Source organism: Sceloporus occidentalis, unplaced genomic scaffold, assembly GCF_023333645.1.
Source record: "Sceloporus occidentalis isolate IW3139 unplaced genomic scaffold, rSceOcc1.0.p SCAF_98, whole genome shotgun sequence".
Lineage (NCBI taxonomy): Eukaryota > Metazoa > Chordata > Lepidosauria > Squamata > Phrynosomatidae > Sceloporus > Sceloporus occidentalis.
The window spans coordinates 299,364-323,588 of NW_028317078.1; the positions used below are offsets into that span (position 1 = coordinate 299,364).

The window sequence follows — 24,225 nt, forward strand, 5'->3', positions numbered from 1 at the left end:
TCACTTTCTTGTGCGCATGGACTTCCTCGGGCTGGCCTTGGCCACAGGTTTTTCTTTTTTGACTGGCGCCGGTTTCTTGGAGGTCCGACCGGCTGCTTTCTTGGGGGCTGGGGGAGGAGGTGGGGCAGGCTTTCCCTTTTTAGCCTTTGGAGGAGGTGGTTGGGGAGCCTTTTTCGGGGGAGCTTTTGCTTTCCCTCGAGGGGCCGGAGCAGGTTTCTTGGGTTTGGGGGGAGGGGCTCTGGATCTGGATTTTGGGGGAGCTTCTTTCTTCTGCATCCTGCGGAGAATCATGTAAAGCAAAAACGAGTAAAGCCGCATCACAGTATTCAACGTCCAAATTTAATTTATATTTAAACGCCTTTCAGTAACCCAACAAGCAGTGGAGGGGCCACAAGGACATTTATCACCGGAATAAGATTAAGTCACAAAGGGACATGCCATATCACAGGGTAAGAACTCCATCTCTTGAGCTCAGAGACAGTGATGGTAAAATGTCGGATCGTAAATGGAGCCGTGTCTCACCTTCGCTTTGGAGGAGGCTCTTCTTCCACTTCAGACTCGTTATCCTCCTTCTCGGCTTTTTCTGGGAAAAGCACATAAGGGCTGCCAGGAGAAGATATGCAGTGAGAAGACCACAATGTCAAACTCAGCTCTTTATGTCTATATCAGCATGTGCCTATCCGCGCAGGCACATCAAAACCAACTCACCTGGGGTAATAAGGGAAGGAGAGCTGGTAGCTACCGCTGAATCCCTTCCCAGAGATCTGCTCCAACCAGCCATTCTTCTCACACTTCTGCAGAGTCCTTTTCAGCAGATGAACTGAAGAACAAGAAGATGTTAAGGGTGTTTAAAGCACAAAGTCACACCAGGTGTGTATTAACACAAAGTAAGCCTTTTACGCATCCAGGACTGGGCAAAACATTTAAATTCCCAGGAGCGGTGAACCCTGTAGAAGCCATGTCCTCTCTGTGAATATGGATATGTGTATGACGTCGCCAGAGATGCACAACATACAATTCTAAAAAACTTTATTGCAATGAGAAACTCTAACAGAGCATCTGGGCCCCAAACAGCACCCGATGCAGGTGCCCACATGCCTTCAGCTCTCACCCTGGAGGCTGGAGTTCACGCCTGGATGGTTCTCCAACACGTATTTCTTAATGGCGGTGGTGGAGCAGGTCTTAGGCTCATTCATGGCTGTGATGGCAGAGAGGATGGCGTCTTCAAATGGACCGCCACTTAGGACCCGCTTCAGCTGTGCCACAAAAGAAATAAGGAAATGAGTGCCACGTAACCCAAACAGCAAATGCCACCTAAACCAACAAACAGGCCTCACTGACCTGGAATGTACCGGAAGCTCCCTTTCCGGTGATCTGCTCCAGCTGGCCTTTCTCTACGGCTTTCTGCAGGGCATTCTTCAGGAGCTGGGGCCTGTATGGAGAAAGACACAGAGGCCAAACTGTGAAGCTCTACAGATAATGTCTGCCTATAACCCCCTGCCCATCATTCACGGCAGTTAAAGGTTGTACTTCACCCTAAAACTGGCTCTGATTTGGCATTGTCCACCCCGTGCAGCACAAAATCCTGCCTAATTGAGGTCCCTGAGAGGAATGTATGATTAAATCCCACGACTCAGGACAGGATGGTTCCTCTGTGACAATGAATCTGCACATACAGCGTAACCTGTAACGTGTGCATTACATAGGAGAGGGTACAGGTCAACCAAACAGCTCCTCATCCGTGTGTGCACTAGAAATGGGCCGTAATAGTATTTGGTGATGTCGATCCGACCCACCGTGCAGGGACCGGCAGCGGCCTTTACATGTTTCCAGTCAGTACCTGATGTCAGCCTTCAGCTTGGGGTAATACTGAGACACGTATTTCTTGATCAAACTGTAAGAGGCTTCCTTGGGCTCACAGAGTCGGGTAAAAGCCAACGGCAAGATGTCTTCAAGCTTGACACTGACCTGTTCCGCTATCACGGCTGAGCTGCTCTTCTGTAATGGGAATAACCGGGTTTATGTACAAAGGTCTCACATAAAACTCTTTGAGAGACAGTCTTGTTTCCGACTAATGCAACAATTAGGTCTCTGAATGAAAAGGCACCAAACCTCGGCATATATAAAACATAGCTTGAGTTAAATATATTATTCTAGCTTTCATTTACCTTTTTGTCTCTGGCTTTGGGGGCCGATTTCCCTGAATTTGACGTGACCATAAAGCTGCCAGAAGCCCCCTTCCCCTTCACCTGTGGGAAGAGAGTTAACGTCATGGATCACGAATAGTCACAGCCTACAACACCTGCCTAACCCACCAGCGACGGCTGTGTCCAGCGCCTCGGGTTTTCTTCCATCTCCTAGAGCAGCACTGGCTAAATCGCAGAGCGTTAACGGCTGCCGTACGGTGCCAGACAGTCAGAATTCTTCTCGTGGTGCATCGTCCTTGGATACCTGGCACATCGGTGAGCATCTGATGTGATACCAGATTAGTTCCACAAGAATATTTATAAAAGTGCAGAACGCAGGGCCCAGGGCTCACCTGGCGAATTATTCCCCTCTGAAGCTCCCTCTTAAGGGCTTGCTTGAGCAGGTACCCTCTCCTTTCTAACTCCAGGGAAGGGTATTTGCTGATAATGTACTTTCGAATTGCAACTGCAGATGCGCCGGACTTCTGGAAACAAGCCTGCAAGAGACAGAATCATGAGACCTCCTTACCTCCCGAGTCAGTCGTGTTCCCTGCTGGTTTCTGGTGGGATGCAGGGATGGCGAGGGAAGGATGCAATGCAAATACTTCTGCTGTATTTATGGTGCCAAACCAAGATGGCGCATTGAGTGCAGGAATGAAGTACTCCCCCCCCCAAAAAACAATTGCTGGACTGGGACCTTCTTTTCTGCATTATACAGGTACAGGCAAAGCTGTGTGGAAGATCCGCGACAGGGACTCTCCAGTGCTAACCTTGATGGCCTCGGTAAGAATGGCATCCATCTTGGGACGAGAAGAGGAAGCCATGTGTGTTTGCTTCTGTGCCCGGGCCAGCTGGCTGGCAGACAGAGTTGCCCATGATGGAATGGTCTTTTTCACTTTCTTTTCTTTTTCTTTGGATTGCTCCTTTTCCCTACTAAAATCAAGACTGGGTATTAAAGATCCGCCACTGAAGTTCTAGCAAAACTCTGAATACCGAGAGGCTAAAGAAAGGACTTGGAGACTAAATAAATCCTTTGGTGCGCTCACCGGTTACCGTTTATACCACCGTCCACCATAAATCCCATCGATACGTCCAACACCCAGGACACCCGCACCCTGTGCAACAATACAAAGGCCTCTTACTCTTTCTTGCTCTGCTCAGTTAGCTGCCCTTCATCCTTCTTCTCTGCCGGCTCCTGCTCCTGCTCCTTGGGCAGCTCGGCCTCACTGGAGGTAGCTGGGGGCGTTTCGGTCTCTTGCTCCTCTCCAGTGGAAGCAGATTCCTCAGAACTGGCGTCGGGCTCTGGGAGAGATTCAGACACGCTTTATCTACCGTGAGCTAGCGTTCTTTAACTAATTGGACTATGGACGCACGGTTTGGACGCAGCTGCCTATATGGGCCGGCAGCCCCCCCCCTCCGCAGTTACCTGCTTTCTTATCGCTTTCAGCAGGCCGGCTTTTTGGTGCCGTCTCTTGGTTGGATGAATTGACTGAGCGGCGAATCGGCATGGTGGGATCTCCGAGACCTGGGGCAGGAAAACAAAGATATGTCACCGGAAATCCGGAAACCAGCCAATGCATTCCTCCGGAGCAACCTCAAGAAATTCCTGGGGTATCAGGGGAATGCCAACGTGTGGACACCATCTTCCATCACATTCTACATTAAAGAGTCACCATCCCCAGCCAACCATGGGGTAACATTAACCCCACGCAACTCTTCCGGCCAACGTGAAAATATAATTACACACTTCAGGTGCGGGAATAAAGAGCCCGGCGCAGTAACCCCGCTTGCTAGCGGATTTACGAATTCACATAGAACAGACTACGGTGACCTCACGGGTCACAGAAGTTTCTCTGCGAAGATCGGAGGCTCTGGCCGGGATTTGTTGCTCTGGATTAAATGTGGCATTTTGGACAATCTGGGAATGGAGTCAAAGTCCGATTAGGAATGCAGACAGACGATGGGGAGGGGTACAATTATTCTAATAACCCCACTTGGCCCTGGGGCAAAACTGGCAGATTCACAAAGCCCGATTATTCCTGACAGCAAACTGATTACCACCCCGATTCCAGTCCCAACTCACTACTACATCCTGCAAGGCCAGCATCCCCAGTGCAGCTCCCCGGTGAAGGCGTCTGGGGCAGTTAACGAGGGGCTGTCGCTGGCAGGCATGTCTAGTGAACAGTTAGTAGGTTTTGCCCCAATCAGTGGTCAGTGAGAGGTAGAATGACCTGTACCAAACAGGTGTTACGCCAGCCAATCAGCGCACACCCGCAGCTCTAGAAGCCAATGGGTGCACAGCGTGTGGAGAGCGAGACAAGCACAAAACAAAGAAACAGCAATGGGGGGGCGGGGCCTTGCTCATTCTGCAGCCTATCAGCGGTCGCAGCATCTTTCGGCTGACCCGAGAATGGGCTGGGATTGCGCGTGTGCAGGGGAATCTCAGAACACCTCCGTGGTAGCGATGGGCCCCTGCATCCCCAGCAAGGGCCCTGCTGGGTAAGGGCAGCCCTAGGCCACTGGTATCGCTAACTCTGCAGGCCTAAAACATGGCGGCCGCTGCCCTGAGGCCCCCCCCGGGCTGGCTCTAAAGCTGCGCCCCCAACCCTGGAACCCCATTTCCCTGTTCCTCGCCCTCCGTGGGGCCCCGCAATCACCTCGGCTCTCCGGAGCTACTGACCGTCGTGTTATCTCGCGTTCGCCGTGCCTAGGCCCCGCCCCTTCATGGCTCGTCCCCCGGAGTGCGTGCCCTACGTCGCCACCATGGCAACCGTTGGCCTCGCCCTTCCGCTGCCATGGCAACGGAGGAGCAGAGCGGAGCTGTTATCCAGCCACAGCATGCGGGGCCCCATTAAGACATAACTAGGAACCACCTATATACTCAGGCCCAGGAAGGTGACACATTACATGAAATACTGCAACTGTAACACACGCCATGCAGGCTGCAGCAAACAATGCAGCTTCCTCATAGGTGGGACCAGCTCTTCCACCTGCGCATGGCGTCCAGCCCTTTATTACCATAAACTGCGTTGTTTCCCCTCTTCCGAAGGTCAGCTCTGTTTGGAGACTCTTTTCTCACACATTCATTTTTTGGGACATTTTGTTTAAATGTTTCGTCGGTGACCTTCCGTTACGGTGGTTCTTGCGCCACCAGATTGTGGAAAAAGCAAAGAGCCCCAACTAGACGTGACGGAGACGATGTCCACCCCGCACTGGGCTACCGCAGAGTAATGTTCACGAGTCCGGCGTACCGGAGCGCACTTGGTGGGGTGACCTCAAGCTGCGCAGATGACCCTCATGCCACCTCCCGAGGAGTCCAGCAGGTTTTTGCAGTTCCACCACCGAGCCGCTAACCCCCCTGGGGTGCCTAGAAAGGCGGGCATGCTTGAGTTTCTATGCGCGGTTCATGTCCTGGAATGCAGAGGGATCCCAGTTTCCAAGCAGGGCATCATAACCAAGTGGACGCCGGTTCTGGACCCCCTCTCCGGCTATGTATCTCCAAAAATTCAGGGAGAACTGCTTCTGCCATCTTTCCTCACCCCTCCATTAACCTCCTTGTCTCCTCACACACCTTTATTGGACTAATCACTCATGCTGCCCCTTCCGAGCAGACCTGCCCATCAGAAACCCTCGCAGACGCCGGAGCGCAGGCTTTGGTAACATCATTCAGATTATGAGAAGCCCCCCGGCACCCGAAGGTTGTATTTAGACACAAAGAACCGGCAGACAACACACAGGGTGCGGGATTTTTTATTAGCCTTTTTTTCCATAGGAAACCAGAGGCTAAAATGAATAGAAATACAATGTAAGAGAAAAGCATCTGACGAGCAGCCCTGCGGCCATCACAGGCATCTGCTCCTCCACGGGCCGGCAGACAAGCCCCTCCCACCACACTTCACAGACTGCACCTCGTCCCTTGCGCACCATGGATCGGTACCTCCTTTTTGCCCCTCCCCAATTTTATTATTTGACTTCTAGCAAGGTGAGCGAATCAATGCACTGTCACAGCTTGAAGGGTTAATGGTGATATACATCCATGGGGCTCCTAGTGTGAGTAAGGGTGGGATCTCTTAGCAGGGGGGTATAGGCATCAGGCTGCAGCCAATCGGTTCGCATGACATCACAGTGCTTGGCTGAAAACCATCAGTGTGCGGCCACCTCCCGCCAACACAGAGCCTCAGCTACATACCCGGTACCGGCATCGCCAGAGCTTTACTATTCTGCCTGCCACCGCGGATCAGCACTTGTGATCCATTAACCCATTATTTACTTACAGCTAACCATAGCGACGCAAGAGGACTTTTAAAGGGGGCACAGAGCAATCCGTTTCCAGTTATTGCGGTAAGACCTCCCGCACCGTCATACCATTACTCCATTTCCATGTGAAAGGCGGGAGACGGTGTGAGGGAGAAACCTTCAAACTCACCTAAGATGCATCTTACAGACCCCAAATTAAAGGGGAGGAAAAAGGGGCTTATAGAGTCTGTACGTAATAAATTATTTGCTTCTGAAATGATCTGTACTTTTATTTAAGGGCAAGTCTTTTATTCTGGTTTTTGTAAAAAAAAAAAAAAAAAAAAAGAATGAAAAAAATAAAAGGTGGGCGGGGATTTAAAACAAATATTTACCTATATAAATAGTTTGTGGAGGTGCCTTCCCACCGCACGCGGGGGTTTTATTTCCCCCGTTCTTTTGAAGCCTCCACTTCTCCATGATCTGCCAGCGCGGACAGCCCTTTCCCAACCCTGACCGCGGTGACCCTCAATCTCTTTTCTTTCACTCCCCCCTCTCCTTTTCTTGTGTTTACCAGCTTTTACCCTGATTGGCAAAGACGGGAATAGAAGAAAAAAAAAAAACAAACAGTAAGAAAAAAAAAAAATGTATATAAAGATGCTGAAGGAGGCCCTCGCCTTCTGTGAGAGGCCGCGCAGGGTCTGTATAATGTCATTTGATTAAAGTTTCTAATTGTCCTCTGACTCCTCCTCTGCCTCTCGCAGCCACGTAAAGAAGGCCGTCACAGACTTCAGAGCCACCCCCTTCCCGTTCTGCTCCGCGGGATCTTTGCTGCTCTCCCACTTGTAGAAGGCATCCTCTGAAATGACCTCCTCATCATAGAGGCAATCGAAAAACATGCGCAATAAATCTGCAGAAAGAGACGGGCGATGAGAAAGGCCAGCAGCTACAGCGGGCTGACAAGTGTCACCCCAAAATAACCCCCCAACACTTACTGGGAGGCTGATCAAGTTTTACTATCAATGCTTGTAGTGCATAAAGTGCTTGTAGTTCCCTCTCCGTATCAGAGTCCATGTATTTCAACAAAACCGGAACCCTCTGCTTCAGAAAGGTAGTGTCCACACGGCAGGAAGAACAGTCCCCTGCGAGAGAGAGGAGGGAGCGCTGCATGTGAGACCCACGGACACCCACTCTTCACATTAAGCCCCTAAATCAGTCACACTCACCTAGAATGGCCGCTTTGCACACCGCGGTCGTTAAAGCTCTAAGGAATGTAGGTGAACTCATCTGGCATTCATCTAGGTTGGCCTGAAAGGGAAATAAGTTGAGTGCAGCCCCAGCTGCTGCAGGAGTGCATGGCAGACTGGCCAGCAGGTGGCAGAGAGGAGTCTATATAACTGACCATAGAGTAGCACAGACATCCTTTACTAACCCGTACAGAATACGGTAACCCGGGGAGAAATTCTCTCTGTGGGAAACACCATTAAACATGAATCCAGTTCCACATCTCACCTCTACCCAGTCAAAAATTTGTTCATCGTTTGCTTTATCTTCTATAACGAGCTGCTCCAGACGCTGACTCAGCTCCTCTGCCGACACCTCCTTCTTGGACAGGTTTTCCGATGGGCCGGAGCCGTCGGCCAACGTGAATTCTAAGTTCTGGCAACACAACGAAGAACAGACGTGGAGCGGTACGTTATAACTGTGACCATGAAAGGGTAAATATACAGTATAAAGGGCAACAAGTAATGAATATACCCTCACCTTCTCGCTGACAAAGCTCGGAACATCCTGGCCTTCAGGCAGAATGTCCTTCCACTTTAAGCCAGTTTCTCTCCACAAAGTGGCCACTTTCTTATGGCTCTGAAAGAGAGGAACGGGTTCAGCCATGTAAAAGCCACTCAGCCAACGGTTACAAACCGCACAGTGAACACGGATAAAAAGGGAGGTTCCACAAACAGCGCGCGTTACAGAGTGCTGCATGGGATCACTTCTAGCCGTATCTGTACACGGAGCACGCAGATCCGGTGATTGAGGGCAGGTCGGCCACTTACCCCACAGGACCTGCTGTGTCTCGAGCTATAGGATGTTTATTTCGATGTAGCGGGTAGCACAAGCCTCTTTACCTTTCTCCCCTAAATTATTACTAAAAACCGCCCGGAAGTTTATCGATTTTCTGATATTGATGATAAATGCCCTCGGTGCCCTTCGGAACACATGCTGGCACTCTCATAGCTTAGAACCTGCCCAGAGAACATTCTAGTCTCTCTCCTCTCTGTCTCCTGTGCTTAGCTCGATTTCCTTGAGTGGGTTGTACAGAGAGGGGGTTACAACGGATCTGCCAACCTGACCTGTCACTGGGGAGAGGTTCCATGCGCAGTCTGCCACATACCATTTGTTTGCATAGAATGTGCAAGATTTCAGCCAACAAGACCCCGCTGCGTCCCGCAGGCTCCAGGGCTTTGCCAAACTCTCTGCAAAGAAGAAAAAAACACAGATTATTACAAAATTTTCTGCAGAAAATGTAAACCTGATAATTTGTAGAAAGGTTTTCAGCATCAAGTAACAGCCCAACCAATCTCCGCCACTCACACTATCAGCTCTCTCAGAGAGATGCCGCCTTCTTTTAACACGGGGGTCACCAGCTCCGCCAGGTACAGCCAGATGTGCGGGATATCGATGGCCATATCATCCGCCAGCTCCAGAGTCTCGGAAAAACTGGGAGGAGACGCAACATGATCAGGTTACTTACCCAGGACGGACCCCGAGCTAAGAAACAGGGCCCACCAGGAGCAGGAGAACACCAAGGAACCGCAGAGGACGGGCCCAGAGGAGGAGGCAAGGGGACATTTACTCACCCTGTGAAGAAGTGCTGTTTGCCGAGTTTGCCCGACTGCACCAGCTGGTACAGGAGATGCCCCATGTGATCCCTTGTGATTTGACTCCGTTCTAGGGTGGACTCCACACCAACCCTCACAAATACTGAAAGCATGCCAGTGGCCCGGAGCTCCTCCACGCACTGCATGGCTTCCTGGAGTCACAGGAAACAATGACAAGGACTTCACCAGTGACACATGCTGATGGCAAGGGGAGAACACGCTCACGGGGCGTACCGTGCCCGACCGCTACACGCATATGGGGCGTACGGTGCCTGACCGCTACACGCACACGGGGCCTATGGCGCCCGACCGCTACACGCAGCACAAGGTGCCCGACCTCCACACCTACATTCGAGTGACTCTGCCTGGCAATGTTGGTGAACACAACACCGCAGCGTTCTAATACATCGGACAGGCAACGGGGCAGAAATCCGGACGGGTTCTCTACCCTTCCCCATAAGGGAAGCCTTACCTTGAAGTCATTAATATGGAGAAACTCGTCGATGATGGCTCTGCACTTCCGCTCCATCTCTTCCTCTGACGGGGGAGACTTGTCCGGGTCTGGAGTCTCGGATTTATCAGGCTCAGGAGGTTCAGACTTAGCTGCTGGGGAGATGCGTCAGACATTCAGTCACAGAGATGCACCTATCCGGCCCCCGACAGCCAGTTACATAATATCCATCGTGTTCACTGCCGCGGAGTTACTAGAAAGGTGATAACCTTATCTCTGCCACGTTACACGTAACCAGCAAAAGGATCACTTAATGAACATCTCTCTTCATGGATTAAACATTTGCCTTACAGCTGCTAAAAACAGAGTGATGTCTAACTCTTAACTGAATGTTCTGATCACAGCTCTGTCCATTCTCCGGTTTATATTCACACCCTAAACTGTAGGCTTTGTTAAATTGGTGTTGGTGTGAAGTGTTACTAGAAGCCGCTCTGTGACGCACCTGCGTTCCAGCGGAGATACGGACACCGGCGAGCCCTGCCGGGGCTTCTCACCTGGGTCTTTGTTTCTACGCTCGGCTGCTGGGTTCTTTTCCAGCTCCGCGCTGCTCATCAGCTGCTTCACAGTCTGGAGCGTTTCTCTTCTCAGCTCTTCTTGACTGTCTATTAACTCTTTGCTGCTGCTGCCCCGGATGAAATTGCCGGGCCGCGTAGCAGTTGATACTGTTGGCTTGTCATTCTTCTCTCGGCCAGCGCTTCCTCGGCTGCACAATAAAGCCAAGAATAAACCGTCCGTTAACATGTCTGGCACCAGACCGGAGGGGCCCTCTGGCCAAATCCGTTTGTGAGAGCCAGACACTCCATTACCTGGTCAAAGTCCTGCGGGGATCTAGTTCCACGCTCCCAGGGGCTGAGGTTGGCGATACAGATTGCTGAAGAGCAGAGAATCTGTTTAGGCTCGGGGCCCCCGGCCGCAAGGATTCTGGAGAGGCAGAAAGCGCTGCTTAATAGCGGCGGATGAACCTGACATAACATGGCTTAATACACAAATCTTGGCACAGAGCGCCACATACAGCCTATCACTGCCAGGCAGCAAAGCCTCTGGACCATCCGTCCCGGCAAAGGTTTAACCAGACGCGGTGAAGCTCAGCAGCAGCTCATTTCCTTACCCGTCTCGCTGACCTTTGCTCCTCCGCTGCTTCCCTTTCCCCAGCTGCCAGGCTGAGCCTTCGGCACGAGCTGAATCTTCTCATCTATAGTGGGCTTTACGGAAAACACAAGACACAAGGATGTTACAAAGATTTACTCGTTGTACGAGCAGGACCTATCTCAGCAAACACCGCACCAGGCTATTTCTCATGGGACCACAACAATGTGTTACACTCAGAAACATACAATGAAACACCAGAAGGGGATCTGGGACCCTCCCCATGCCTACCTTTGTGATTTTCAGAAACTTGGACGGGTCCAACACACGGTTGTTTTTTGCCCCTTGCACAGTGTTCCAGCCGCCTTCCTCCACTCTCTGAACCCCTGCTGGGGACAAACACAGCCTGTGAACACAGCAGCCTACTTACCGAACAGGCGAGAGGTAGACACCGAGCAAGTCGGCCGCTGACCCTCACCTGGTCTTCGCTTCTCTTTGGTCATTAGCTGCTGGACTTTCCGCTGCTCCTCCTGCTCCTCAATCTTGGCCTCTTTATGAATCTGCTCTATGGTTTTGGGCCCCTGGTCTGCTCTGCGGGACACCCAGTTGCACTATTGAATTGCAAAATATTTTAAAATGCAGATTGTAGTGAAGAAACCCTTTCAGTAAGAACCAGACACAACACCTACAGGGCACCCACCATTCTAAGGTCTATTACATCTTGCAGCATAAAGCGTATCCTTGACGACGTCTTTCGTTCTTTTACGATCTTCCCCATCTGATGAAAATACTGGTCCATGCGCGGCTGAAAAACACACAGAAACTTTGATACTAAAACAACAAGAAGACCAAATGCCTGGAAACCTAAATCCCCTTCAGTGTTTACCCCGCGCATCCATCTGTTTTTGCTGACACACGGATGTCAATGAACGGCTGGTTTGCATTTATTTCCTCACCTTGGCTTTCTCAAAGTCTAGATCCTTGCCGATGGTCGTGAGTAGCCGGCACAAACACTCCAGGGATTCTTCATCGTGGTTTTTGAGTAACTTTACTACGCAGTCGTGCATGATGGCTTCAGTTAACATCTTCAGCTTGAAAAGCTCCCCGATAAACTTTATGTTCCCAATGGACCTCCGTCGGGCTTTGTCCTTGGCTTCCTCCAGCTCATCTTGAAGTCGTGACTTTTCCTCTGGCTGAAGACAGGACAGAACAGTTATGGGGCAAGGTTCACAATGTGACCAGCCAGAAACAGGGGCAACTGAAACACCCAGAACTATCGGCTTTCCAGTGCTCAGGAAAGCGGGAATGAGGAAGAAGACTTCACCCCAACCCTCCTTTTCAGATCAACCCCCTCCGGCATCGTTGAAACGGTTACGTACAGTTTTAGCTAATTCCAGATCCTTTTGCTTTTTCTCGAAGACGTCGTCATCGGCTTTGTCTTTCTCAAACTCCTTCTGGCATCGATTCAATAGCAGCTTACGGAAATTTACAGAGCTTCCGGGCTTGTCGGCCATCGGCACTTTTAGCTGTGGGGGAATGAAGACTGTATGTGACCATATCAGCGTGACCCAGCAGCAACAGCCACACAACATGAAAGCCACATTTCATCTTTCACTATAAACTAGAGCAGAAATAAAGATTAATTTTCTGGAGTTAGACATGGAACGCAGGGACCTCCTGCGCCAAAGCATCAGTCTGTATGAATACTGCTACTTGCTGTCTATAGTGTAGCTAACTGGCATTAAAGCGCTAGGTACATCTCTTTGTGCTTAACAAGTAAAAATATACCGCTAGGAAAAGAAGCGAGACTCCCATGAGCAACCCAACTCCAAACTAGCTCTGCATCCAGTCATGCTTACTGTGGCAAGGCATCGGCACATGTTGGCATACGCCACCGAGAAGCCGGGCTCATCAATTGCTTTCTCAAAGACGAGATCGATGACCCCTTTAAGCCTCTCCTCTGTGTCCACTGTGAGGTCGGTCACCTGCTTCATTAACTGGTTGAACATTTGCGGTGTCAGTTTGTTTAGGATGCTCCGGACCTTACGGAAGAGAGCCTGGGGACAGAACGGAAAGCTCAGCTACGCATTCGGGATGCAGCTCAACATGCAGCCGTCTGTGCCGGAACTTGCCTGAGTTTTGAGGTTTTCTGGGTCGTCGGGCATACTGTCTCTCTTCACACTGGGCTTCCAGGCATTCTCGGATTTCTTCAGATGGACATCATCTGTTACAGAAATGTTCATGATAATCTTCCTGGGCTCCCGCCGCTGGCCTGGCTGCGAGCGCCTTGGGCCTACATTCAGTAACTAGAGAAAGAAAGGCAGAGCGTTAAATGAGAAGCATACTGTATGTTTGATGGCACTGAGCACTAGATCAGAGCTTCCATTTACGGGGTACACGGCCCCACAGACTACGCCTACAGAGATAACGCAAAGCTTTATGGAGCCTTGTGAACAGGTGATGTTGAATCTGTATGGATCAAACAGTCCTGCCCATGACTGAACCGGGAGATCGTCCAACTAAGCCCCAGAAACAGGCAGAACATACTTTAGAAGTAAACCCAACAGGGCCTTGTATACACAAACAATCTGGAACACACTGCACATACTTACAGGTACCCCTCGACCTCCTGGTGCTGGCCGCCCAAAATCAGCATAGGCAGGGGTAAAATCTGGCCCCCTTTGCAACATTCGGGTATCCAGGGTCCTTAAGGGTAGTTTTGGCTGATTGATCTGCGTATGGGAGAGCACTGCGTTAGGTTCTAGAATAAACGGTGCAAAGGATTATGTCTAACAAGATGTCACTCTTTGTTAAACTATCGCACACACTGTGGTCACATCCAATGCATCTCTCCGTACGACAAACAAAGCCACGACAAGGATTCCGTGGCCACAGAAGAGGCAGCCAACAGACTTGTGTGACATTTCACATACAGCACGGCTTTAAGAAGAGCTGAAGATAAAAAGCTAGTGGCCAAAACTCAGTTGTCCCATGACACCCAATCTGTGGATGATCAGAATGAATAACCCCAGTAATATGCGCTCCCAACATCCCGCACATGAGAGCGCACAGACATCACCTCCCTCGCTCCTTACTTTGTCCAGGACCACATCGCTGATGGGGGGAAGGCCCTCCGGCTTCTGAACACAGGCCGGCATGAACTGAAAGCCCAGCAGAAAGTCCCGGTCGTACTGTCTCTTCCCCTCAGACTGCTCGGTGGCAAGTGGCACCGGCACGGCATCCGGCTGCGTTTCAGAGGGCTTCTCGGCTAGGCCTCCTGTACAGAGCAAAGGGGTGCATAGTGAAGATGTTAAAACAGCCCCCAAATTTGTCATCTAAATGTATGGTTGGGAGCCAATATCCTCACAGTTGGCAAATGGTTAATAATCAAAACACTTTGATATGTTAGAATTCCACACACTACCTGGTTTATAGGGGAACGTTATACCCTCTGCCGGTCCCAACGGGACGTCCGCCGCTTCGCACTCAGACACAGAATCTGTCCCATTGCGCACGGGCTCGGCCTCACCGTTCTCCTCCAGCGATTTGGCAATGATAAGGTATGGACTGGTGACGCTCACCTGCTCGAGCTGTGCGGGCCTGTCCTCTAACACATCGTCTTTATCCTGTGGCTACAGAACAAGTCGCGCAATCAGGATAATGTGGCCAGTAGACACGGCTTTGTAACAGGACCCAGAAATAAACCACTCACAAGGCTGCCACGTGAAACAGAATCTACATTTAGCAACTAATTGAGTGCCCTAGCAAGATGACAGTCCTGACTGCACAACCGCGCCGCTATCCCATGGACACATAGTCCGGATCGGTGTCCGGGTCATGTGACTCGTCAGACTAAGTCTGGCAGCTCCGTGTAACGCGGCCAGAATAGAACGTTAGCTCAGGGCATGTGGCCGTGACTCAGCTACTCACCCAGAGAACGTGCCCACAGGGCCCGGCCCCTACTTGCCTCTTCCTCTGGCTGTAATGTCTCTTCCACGTCTGGGCCTCCATCTTTGGGTTTATGCCTCGTCTTTGGTGCAGCTGCCACTGTGTGGGCTACAAGCACATTTTCATGTATTTACTATAATATTCATGTCGTTAACCAACAATTTCCTAGATGCAGAGACAAAACCCTCGGAGCAGAAAAGCAATTTGCTGTAAAAAGTAGGTATTTTTATAACACTACAGAGATAGAAACGCTCAGAACTCTCAGTAATATCAGGGACGGGCGGCAGTCTGTGACACGATATGAACCTCTAACTCTGGCGTACGCTTCATTTACAGCACGTTACATGTGACGGCTGACATTCTAAAAAGCAGATCTGGTTCTTCAGACATATTACATTTACCAAATTCCCTTTTTTATTCAGTGGTAAAATTCTACCTTTATCGTGATTAATAAAGACATCTGGAGGCGGCTATTGGAGGCTAATGGATTGGCAAGTGGCACCATGGACAGGGAGCTCTGCCTACCTTCCACTGGGCTTTCTCTTGAGGTGAAGCTCAGAAGTTTCACGCTACACTCAAGCTCAGTCTCTGCTTCCAACGGTCCTGTGTTTGTGAAGCCTTCTGCACTATCTATGATGGAAGTTCTGGAGTCCAGATCCTCTTCTACGTCCTCCTGGCCCACGTGTGGGAGACCGGCAGCAGGAGGAGAGGTTTTAGTGGTACAGAGAGCAGCTATGAGAGGAGGTGGAGGAGACTCTGGCTGCGGCGAGACCGAGAGCGCTGGGGAAGAGATAGGCACGTTTGAAGGGGATTCAATGTCCGTGGGAGATGGTGAAGCCAACTCTGGCACTTCTGGTGAGACCATGTCCCCCATCATCTTTCCCCCCAATATATCGTCCATTGTAGTCACTTCATAGCTTATGCCATTTATTTCCTGAGCAGTCAAAGTGGTTGCAGTCGCTAGAATGTCAGAGGGCACCGGCAGCCCCAGACGATCCTTGCATAGGTCCTCCTCAATCTCATCTGCGGTGGCATCCGGGTGAATTTCCATGGCCGGAGAACCTCCCTCCTCCAGCGCGCTGTCACTTTCACTAGTGTCCTCCAGAAGACAGGGAAATGCCGGAGAGCCGGGCGCTGCAACTGGAGCTGCTGCTACAAGCGGCAAGAGGCATGCTGCGTGCGCGAGCTCAGTCTCATCCATCAGCTGCTCCGTTCCGCTACGCTTCCTGGTGTCTCCAACCTCAGGCCGAACGCACGGGGGAGGAGAAGACTTTAATACAGGATCTGGTTTTGGCTTCTCCTCTTAAAAAAAAAAGACACAAAAAACATTACACTCTTTTTAAAAGCAAGGCTGCCTCGTACCCCCGTTACTGTTATGCCCAACAGGGTTTCTCGACTGGTATGGAAGCGCTTTGTGAAGCTCTGGCCTCAGCATAGTTTTCGGCATGCACTGCCGGGCACTGACCTGTTTTGGGCTCCCTGGCAGCGGTCGCGGGAATGCTGGCGCTGAGATGGAAGCTTTCCACAGTCCCAAAGATCCCCGGACTGTGCTCTGGAACGTGGCTAGGCAGCTGCTGGGATTTGAAGTACAAAAGAGGGTGATAATGAGAGCGCGAACAGAAAAGCTGGTAAAGGTGGGACAAAAAAGTCATGTGGGCAAAAAGAAGAGGACAGAGGAAAGGGGTTTAAAGCAGGCAACAGATATAGCGGCAAAAAAAAAAAAAAAAAAGGGGTTAAAGCATTGTCCAATAAAAATAAATAAAATGGGAAAAGGGAGGGAGGAAACAAGTAGGAAAAAAGACAAAAACAGACATTAAAAAGAACTCTTTTTCTGCCCACAAGTCCTACCGTTGCCCTGGTACCCCGAACACGCGTCCCTGACACAGTGTTAAAAAAACCAAACAATGTCTGACCCCGCGACGGCCCTACCGAGGAGCGACAATCACTAGAAATAACAAGAAGATCTGCGCGGTTCCCAGAGCCGGCCCCCAACATCGCGTTTAATGCGGGGGATTCGCTGGAGATCTGACCGGTTGGGCAGGTGTTTGCAGATTACACCACGAGGAGTCAGGGCAATAAATCACAGAACAAGCTTAACTGCAGACCGAAGCGCCCCGTCACCAGGAAAACATCTCTTTTAATCACCGGCAGACGTCTTAACCGGCATTTAAGGTATTTTAACAATCTTCCACCGGCTTATGAAGAAAACACTACGTTACTGGCAGTCTCCAGGCCCCTTCTGTCAGGACGAAACGCGCTAAATGCCACCAAGGCCCTGAAATCACATACACTGACTGGACAGCCGTGTAAAGAACATTCCGTGTTGCAAAAGTCACACTACAGAACCGGGAGTGACACGCGTGGGCAGTAAAAAGAAGATGCTGACTCATGAGACGCACGCGAGGCAGACATGAGATTCCTAGAAAGAGACAGCAGCTAATAAGAAGGCATCTCGTCAGGAATACAGACATAACCCAACAATGGAGGACGGGAATAAAACTACTCCTGCGCCTGTCATAAGGAGCTGGGAACAGACTCATCCGGCACGGACTCCGCATGGAACACGACGCATGCTGTAGCGACCGAGTCCACGAAGCTCAGGTTCATCAGATCAAGTCCTGGGACTCTGGCCTCGCAAGCTACGTATACAGCAGGACACAACCAGGGAGAAGTGTCTGTAGCGCAGGCTTAGGACCGCGGTCACCGCGAGACAACGCAAAGTCGACCAAAAAACCAAAGTCGGTGAGACCGGGAGCTCTTCAGAGAGCTCAGGAAATCTCATAAAACACAAGTCATCTTTGCCAAAAATCCCTGTCCTAGGAGATAACATAACGGATGCACTTCAGGTAGACGGCCGGCTGACGCCACAGACAGGTGCTGTACACTCACCTGAGGTGGTGTTGGTGTAGAACTGGGTCGCAGGATAGGCGGCGTTGGGTTCCGGCTGCCCCCAGACATGATTTCCTCTGTGATGTCTTTTCCTCCCTGGTTGGGATCTCTTATTCGGATCTAGAAAGACAGACAGAGAGGGTCTGACAAGCTGACGGACATCTAACGACGCATCAAACCCTGCAGCTCTCTTTATTGTGCTTTATAACGCATATCTCCCCGCCCGCGTTACTCACACCGTTTAGCATACTTCTCTGGAAGGCAAAGCACGGCTATAAAGTCCAACCTGCAATTCTATGATTAAGGAAGGAGGCAAATTCCTTTACCGTCTTCTTCTCTCTCTTGGCGGGAGGTGGAGGCTGCTGCTGCTGCTGCTGCGGAGGCACTATGATGGGCGCTGACTGGTACACGGGCTGACTCGGGTAGAACGCTGTTCCTGCAACGCAAAGTAACTCAAATCACCCACGTTCATTAATGCGAAAGGTTTGGGTACCAGGTACGGCCTACGAACCAACGCCATATTCTCAAGAGTCCACACTATACTAGGAGGAGGTAATAAAATGTATAAAAAATACCCCCAAATGTTACCCGTGGCCTTCGCTCCTGGTGTATCAAAAAAGCCAAGAAGCACCACCAATGGGAGACAGCGATGAACCAATTAGCCAATCACGCAAAGGATCAACCCCATTTATATTATATTATGGGGTATATTATTTTACAGAATACCCTTTAAGAGTTGGGCACATCCTGAAACCTCTGAAATGGTTCTGCTGGTGCCTATACTGATCGGGTCACTTGTCACCTAAACATGATATCCTGACAAGCGGGGTCCCTACAGGGTCACCGGACCCAACGGATTCCCACCGCTGCGGTAAGCGATGCCCTATATGTAAAGGACACGCGGTACGAAGGCAGTCTACAGGAAATGTTATTTCTAGTTTATTGCCCAGTTTGGGGCAGTGATTTTTATTGCCCATTTTGGGGCAGTGATTTTTATTGCCCAGTTTGGGGCAGTGATTTTTATTGCCCAGTTTGGGGCAGTGATTTTTATTGCCCAGTTTGGGGCAGTGATTTTATTCCGGATTTAAACCCCCAGCGCTGCCGTCTGCAGGGAATTAAACAGCTCGGCAGCGCTCTCGAAGGCTGCACTGCAGATCATCCCAGCTCTGCTGCCTCAGCAGAAACCACGTGCAGACGAGGAAACCAAAGTATGATTCCAGCAAATAGGGCACTGCGCGGGCCACGGGGCCACAAACCACAGCCAGAGAATAAAGCGAGCAAATAACAGGTTTAACTCTCACTAATCTGCATTAATCTATAGATCCGGGACGTCGTTCTTACCGTAGGGATTAGTGAACTCCCCAGAGCCAGGGCCCGGGTAGAATGGACTGGGAGGCTGTACCGGATACTGCTGGGGGGGTCCCACGTACGGAGGAGCTCCGTGTCGGTACTAGAAGAGAAAACAGCAGTTTACTATGCAGGTTCCCAGGCCAGAATAAAGACTGTGTATAACTCGTCCAGCTCTCTTTCTCTCTCTCTCTCTATATATATATATAAACTTTACAACTTGTAGACCATTGAGACATTACAGCGCATCACACAGCTGGCTGTTACCGGCGGTAGACAGTACTGCGGACCCTGCGGCATTGCATATGGCATTGGCAGATGGTTGACCATCATGATGTGCTGGTTGGCTTGATAAACGGCCGTCGGCGTCTGTGCTCCCGGTCGGATGGAAGGATTGCTGTTCTGAATGGCTGCACGGGGAGGCTGTATCTGCGGCCTCTGAAAAAACTGTACACGAGAAGAAGTAACATTACACGCGGTTCTGGACCCGCGGGCACCCATGTCTTGCTGCTGGAAGTACATAGCTCGGGGTATAACAGCCTGCTCTCGCACACAAGGAACAGGCCAAATGACGAATTCCACTCATACCCAAGTGTCTACCCCCCCACCCCAACAGCTAACGGCTGCATCCTCAAGACACTCAGCAGAACTCATTTCATATAAAACACCTTGGCTTGAGTCGAGTCATCAAGACAAGCGACTTCTGACAGGACTGCCTCGTCATTCATCTATCATTAAAAACAACAAATAAGCCCAACCATCGCGAGAAACCCTGCCAGTCCTGTGCTATAGGGGACACACCAAGGGCCTTGTGACTGCTGCTATGGGACTCCCAGTGGATGCCTGTGGTAACCTGTGGGATGTAAAGTATACATACGGCCCTCTGTCAATTACCTGGATGGGTCTGAATCCTCCCTTGGAGAATGAAATCAGAGCAGCAGAGAAGGGGAAGCCAATGAAAGACACACAAAGATCAGTAGAAGACACAACAACCTCACACACTATAGTTATCTGGCCCGAAACAGTCCCTAACGCAGACAGGATGAGAAACAACAACTCTGTGAAACACTCTGCAGATCTCACCAGTGAGGAAGCAATAAGGGTTATGACACAGAGCAGGCGAACAGCAAGGAAAACCAGGCAGCAGCAAAACCGTATTTCCTCCCCGGTGACGCATTCCTTTAAATGTTTCCAATCCCCTTACAGGATTTCCCTGTTTGTTAAACTTTAGCATCACATGCAGCCGCAGCGTGAAGAGGAAGATTCTGCTGCAGGCGCCTGTGATCCAGGACTGCATTCTGCAGACTCCCGACACCGGCCGGCCCGGCAGGCTCTACCCAGGGGTGGCTGCCTTGTTTTTCCAAACATGTACACCATTCAGACCTTCAACAGGGACAAGTGTGAGGGCCAGAGGGCCACCACAGGTATCGGGAAAATGTCTTTACCCTGTAGGATGCCAGATTGACAGAAATCATTCATGAGTCGATATACTTTCGGAATACGTTCATTCTGCATTTATAGTAAATAACTGTCTGACGGCCGTGGCTGCCCTCTGGCTTTTTTGACACTTAGCAAACAGTGTTAGCCACCAACAGCGGGGCGACATAAGCCCACATGAGACAAGGAAGGACTAAGGGCAGAGACAGAGGGCCACAGAAAGCACGTTACCTGGTGATGTGTTGGCCGAGGTCCAGCGGCAAACTACAGGAAGGAGCAAGAAAGACGATCACAATAGGAGAGGCACAGAGAGTAGAATCGCAACACAAATATGGTGCCCACGGACAGTTAACCACAAACACTCCAAGCACGGCTGAGATACGAGGGCAGACAGAACGGGGTGAGCGTGAGATCTGAGGGCTCGGAATCAGATGAGAACCATCAGACAGACCACAGAAAAGCCGCTTTTCCCAGCGCTGTGTATACATAGTACAGCAAGCGGCCCAGCACAAGGTCACAGAGCGAGTGAGCACTCACGTCCCTGAACTCTCAGTGCTCAAAATTAGACGTGTTTAGGAATCGCGATTCAGTGACTATTTCTATACCCCACCTGATCACGCCCACTGTGCCACTTCTATACCCTCCCGGAGCGCGGCCGCCGTGCCGCTTCTATACACGACGTTGTCAGATTTGTTGTATTGTCCCAGAACGCAGCCCAGGCTCAGCCAGGTGCCAGATTTGTTGTATTGGGAGTCAGTCTGTTAGCCTGGATTGTGAGGACACCCGAAACACACCCTCTCCTCCGACACACACAGCATTTCATGGCTATTGAAGGAAAATGGCTCTTACCGGAGAGCGGGTCTGAGGCTGCGTGCTCATTGTCTGCGGAGGCTGAGGATAGACCAGCGTGGGCGCCGCAGCATTCTGTCCAGAGACGTACGAAGCCTGTGTGTTACACAAAAAGATTGTGAGTGGATGCTGTGGTGTTTGGCAACAGTGAGTGTGGGTAACGAGAGTGGGGCGCGGGCTATGGGGCGCGTAACAAGAGGATCATTAACAGAGAGTTTGGGAAACTGCACACCAGCAAACGTCTTCTGCAGAAGTCTCAATGCAGCCGGTTATCAGTAAAAAACTCATCAGAGATCTTAAAGTCTGAAGCTCAAGCATTTTGTTTCAGGGGTTAAACACGGCACCGGGCAGCCTCCGGCAGCACATGTAAAGTAAACATGTTAAGTAAAGCCGCCGTGTAGTGCTGAAGCAGGAAGCCGTCGGCAGGCAGAATGACTCATCTCTTTCCTCGTCTCTCCGATAGGCAGACTAATGAGTGTGCACTCTGTATGCGCAGCCCAGGCATCCCGAGTGCTCGCAGCAGCCAGGCCCTGGCAGTGTTTATTAAGCTACGCACTTACAGGCCTAAAAATAAACCTCTGCGAGGGGTGAGGGAGAGCGCGCAATGCAGAGGCGAAACGCAACGTGGATATATCGGAGACAACTTCTTTCCTTCGGGGCCGGGAACAATTACAAAGGATGCAGAATTTAATTACCTCTAATGGGGATTTACTGCCACTCATTAAAAATATTACCATTCAGCAACGCTTATTAACAGAAGAGAAAGTTCTGAACACCGCAGCTCGGCACAGACGGGTCCAGGCCGTTACCTAACACACTTTATTCATATTGCATATTCTGAACTAACGAGCTGATGAGGTGCGAGACCACCAGCAGCACCCACTGAAAACCACAGGGGGCAGCTACTAGCCGGCCTTATATACCCTCTGCTACGCGCACTGGTCACCCCAGGAAACGAGCGCGGAGATGGAACACGGAACAATGTATGGACAAACACGCGCCCTTTATAACCCGTAAGCGTGTTACGGAAACAGGAAAATTAAACTGACAGAAAACACTACATGTAACATGCAAAATAATACACAGCCTACGAGCCACATTCTGGGCTAAGCATAAAGCAGTCGCCATGGAAACCAGTGGAATGCTCCTGTTCAACGATACATTTAGCGATTTGCACCAGTTCTTCAATATATATTCTGTATGCGAGACCCGGGTAACAGAGGCTCAAATCGGTTCTTTAAAATGCCATGTAAGGTTATCTCCTCCGGTCCCCCAGCGTACAGAGGGGGCAGGCTGGGGGTCCAGGCCTTACCTGTGACAATCCGGGGGATGAGGCATGTCCAGGAGGGGTGGCAGCCAGGTTTGGGTGACCCTTGGTTAAGTCATGTGTAGAGTATGGAGAGGGGGCTGGAGGCCCTGGCTGTCTCGCTACCTGTGCTGCAACCTGCGAGGGAAGAAACGTAACACATTACCCGGCTTTAGAAGCTGTCAGGAAAGCAGTGAACCGACTCACCAGGACTAGAGATCCCCGAAGATTCCCAGTTACCCTTTTATATAAAGCATTAAAGAGCCTCTGACCGCACCCTGCAGGTGAGCTAGGTGCCCACCACATGGGTAAAGACCCGGGTGTACAAGGATGGCTCTGCACTTGGATAGATGGAGGTCTATGTAATCAGGCCACACACTAAGATGCCTTATTCTCGCTGCAGGGAAAAGGTCTGAGTAGAACAAGCACCTCGGCCCCCGGGACTACAGGGGACAACTGATGATGAACGGATGTATGCTGCTGAGCAGAGAAAGCACATGGTCAGTCTACTTAATGCTTGTTCCAGGGCAGCGGCCACATCAGGAGAGAACATCAGAAAGAATACTGTTATCTGTTACCAGGGGGGAGCACTTAGTCTGCTACACAACCCAGCGACGTCAGCCACCATTAGAGGTATAACGACAGCGACACAAGCATAGGGCCCATACGTACCGTGCTATAGACAGCAGACACCGCCGAGGGGGTGAAGATCCGCTCATCGAGGCTCTGCTGCAGCGCTCCCCGCGATATCCTGTAACGCAGCCGTTAAGGACAATGAGCAGTTTACTGCATATTGCGTACTATGACGGAATCCGGGACAGTAACGCGAGCCGACACAAACCCCTACAGAGTACTCAGATAATCAAAGATCATCTGCTGGGAGCGCATGCTCAGAACAAGTGGGGTTATTGGGACTGGTAATCACACAGATCCCAGAACGCGGCCCAATCTTGCCACAGATGGGTACTAAGTCCCCACTATCCAGGAGGTAGAGAGTGAACAGCACCCCCCCCCCCCATTGGCCCCAGCGACTTGGCTCTTGTCAGAGAAAGAACCAAAGTGCAAACAAGGACGCGTTATCCCTGAAATTTCAAAATTATTATAATTATTATAGAAAAAACACCTGTGCTTATATACACCTGTACAAGGGAAACCGTGCAAATATATTATATACACACCTGTACAAGAGAAGCCGTGCAAATATATTATATACACACCTGTACAAGAGAAGCCGTGCAAATATATTATATACACACCTGTACAAGAGAAGCCGTGCAAATATATTATATACACACCTGTACAGGGGAAGACGTATAAATATATTATATATACACCTGTACAGGGGAAGCCGTATAAATATATTATATACACACCTGTACAAGGGAAGCCGTGCAAATATATTATATACACACCTGTACAAGGGAAGCCGTATAAATATATTATATACACACCTGTACAGGGGAAGACGTATAAATATATTATATATACATCTGTACAAGGGAAGCCGTATAAATATATTATATACACACCTGTACAGGGGAAGGCGTATAAATA

At 50.4% G+C, this 24,225-nt stretch overlaps 2 protein-coding genes across 2 annotated transcripts; both read right to left on the reverse strand.

Annotated features, from left to right (window-relative positions):
• Nucleotides 1-6,388, reverse strand: LOC149284158 (heterochromatin protein 1-binding protein 3-like). The gene is made up of 12 exons (XM_089497101.1): nt 6,376-6,388; nt 3,613-3,711; nt 3,329-3,488; nt 2,957-3,116; nt 2,540-2,683; nt 2,169-2,249; nt 1,841-1,998; nt 1,342-1,432; nt 1,112-1,256; nt 709-820; nt 523-603; nt 1-277 (listed from the first exon to the last, which is right to left on the reverse strand). Exons 1-12 carry the CDS (start codon nt 6,386-6,388, stop codon nt 1-3), a joined length of 1,521 nt encoding a protein of 506 aa, XP_089353227.1.
• A 759-nt stretch (nt 6,389-7,147) lies between these two features.
• On the reverse strand, nt 7,148-21,395 carry LOC149284159 (eukaryotic translation initiation factor 4 gamma 3-like). Its single transcript, XM_089497102.1, has 30 exons — nt 21,366-21,395; nt 19,347-19,526; nt 19,074-19,182; nt 18,059-18,168; nt 17,733-17,852; nt 16,309-16,417; nt 15,369-16,145; nt 14,863-14,951; nt 14,320-14,527; nt 13,991-14,172; nt 13,508-13,627; nt 13,028-13,201; nt 12,755-12,952; nt 12,275-12,421; nt 11,852-12,088; nt 11,596-11,700; nt 11,374-11,506; nt 11,187-11,281; nt 10,918-11,011; nt 10,616-10,730; nt 10,278-10,512; nt 9,771-9,881; nt 9,278-9,450; nt 9,012-9,137; nt 8,812-8,893; nt 8,184-8,282; nt 7,932-8,078; nt 7,646-7,727; nt 7,415-7,561; nt 7,148-7,329 (listed from the first exon to the last, which is right to left on the reverse strand). Exons 1-30 carry the CDS (start codon nt 21,393-21,395, stop codon nt 7,148-7,150), a joined length of 4,716 nt encoding a protein of 1,571 aa, XP_089353228.1.
• Nucleotides 21,396-24,225: the final 2,830 nt, after the last annotated feature.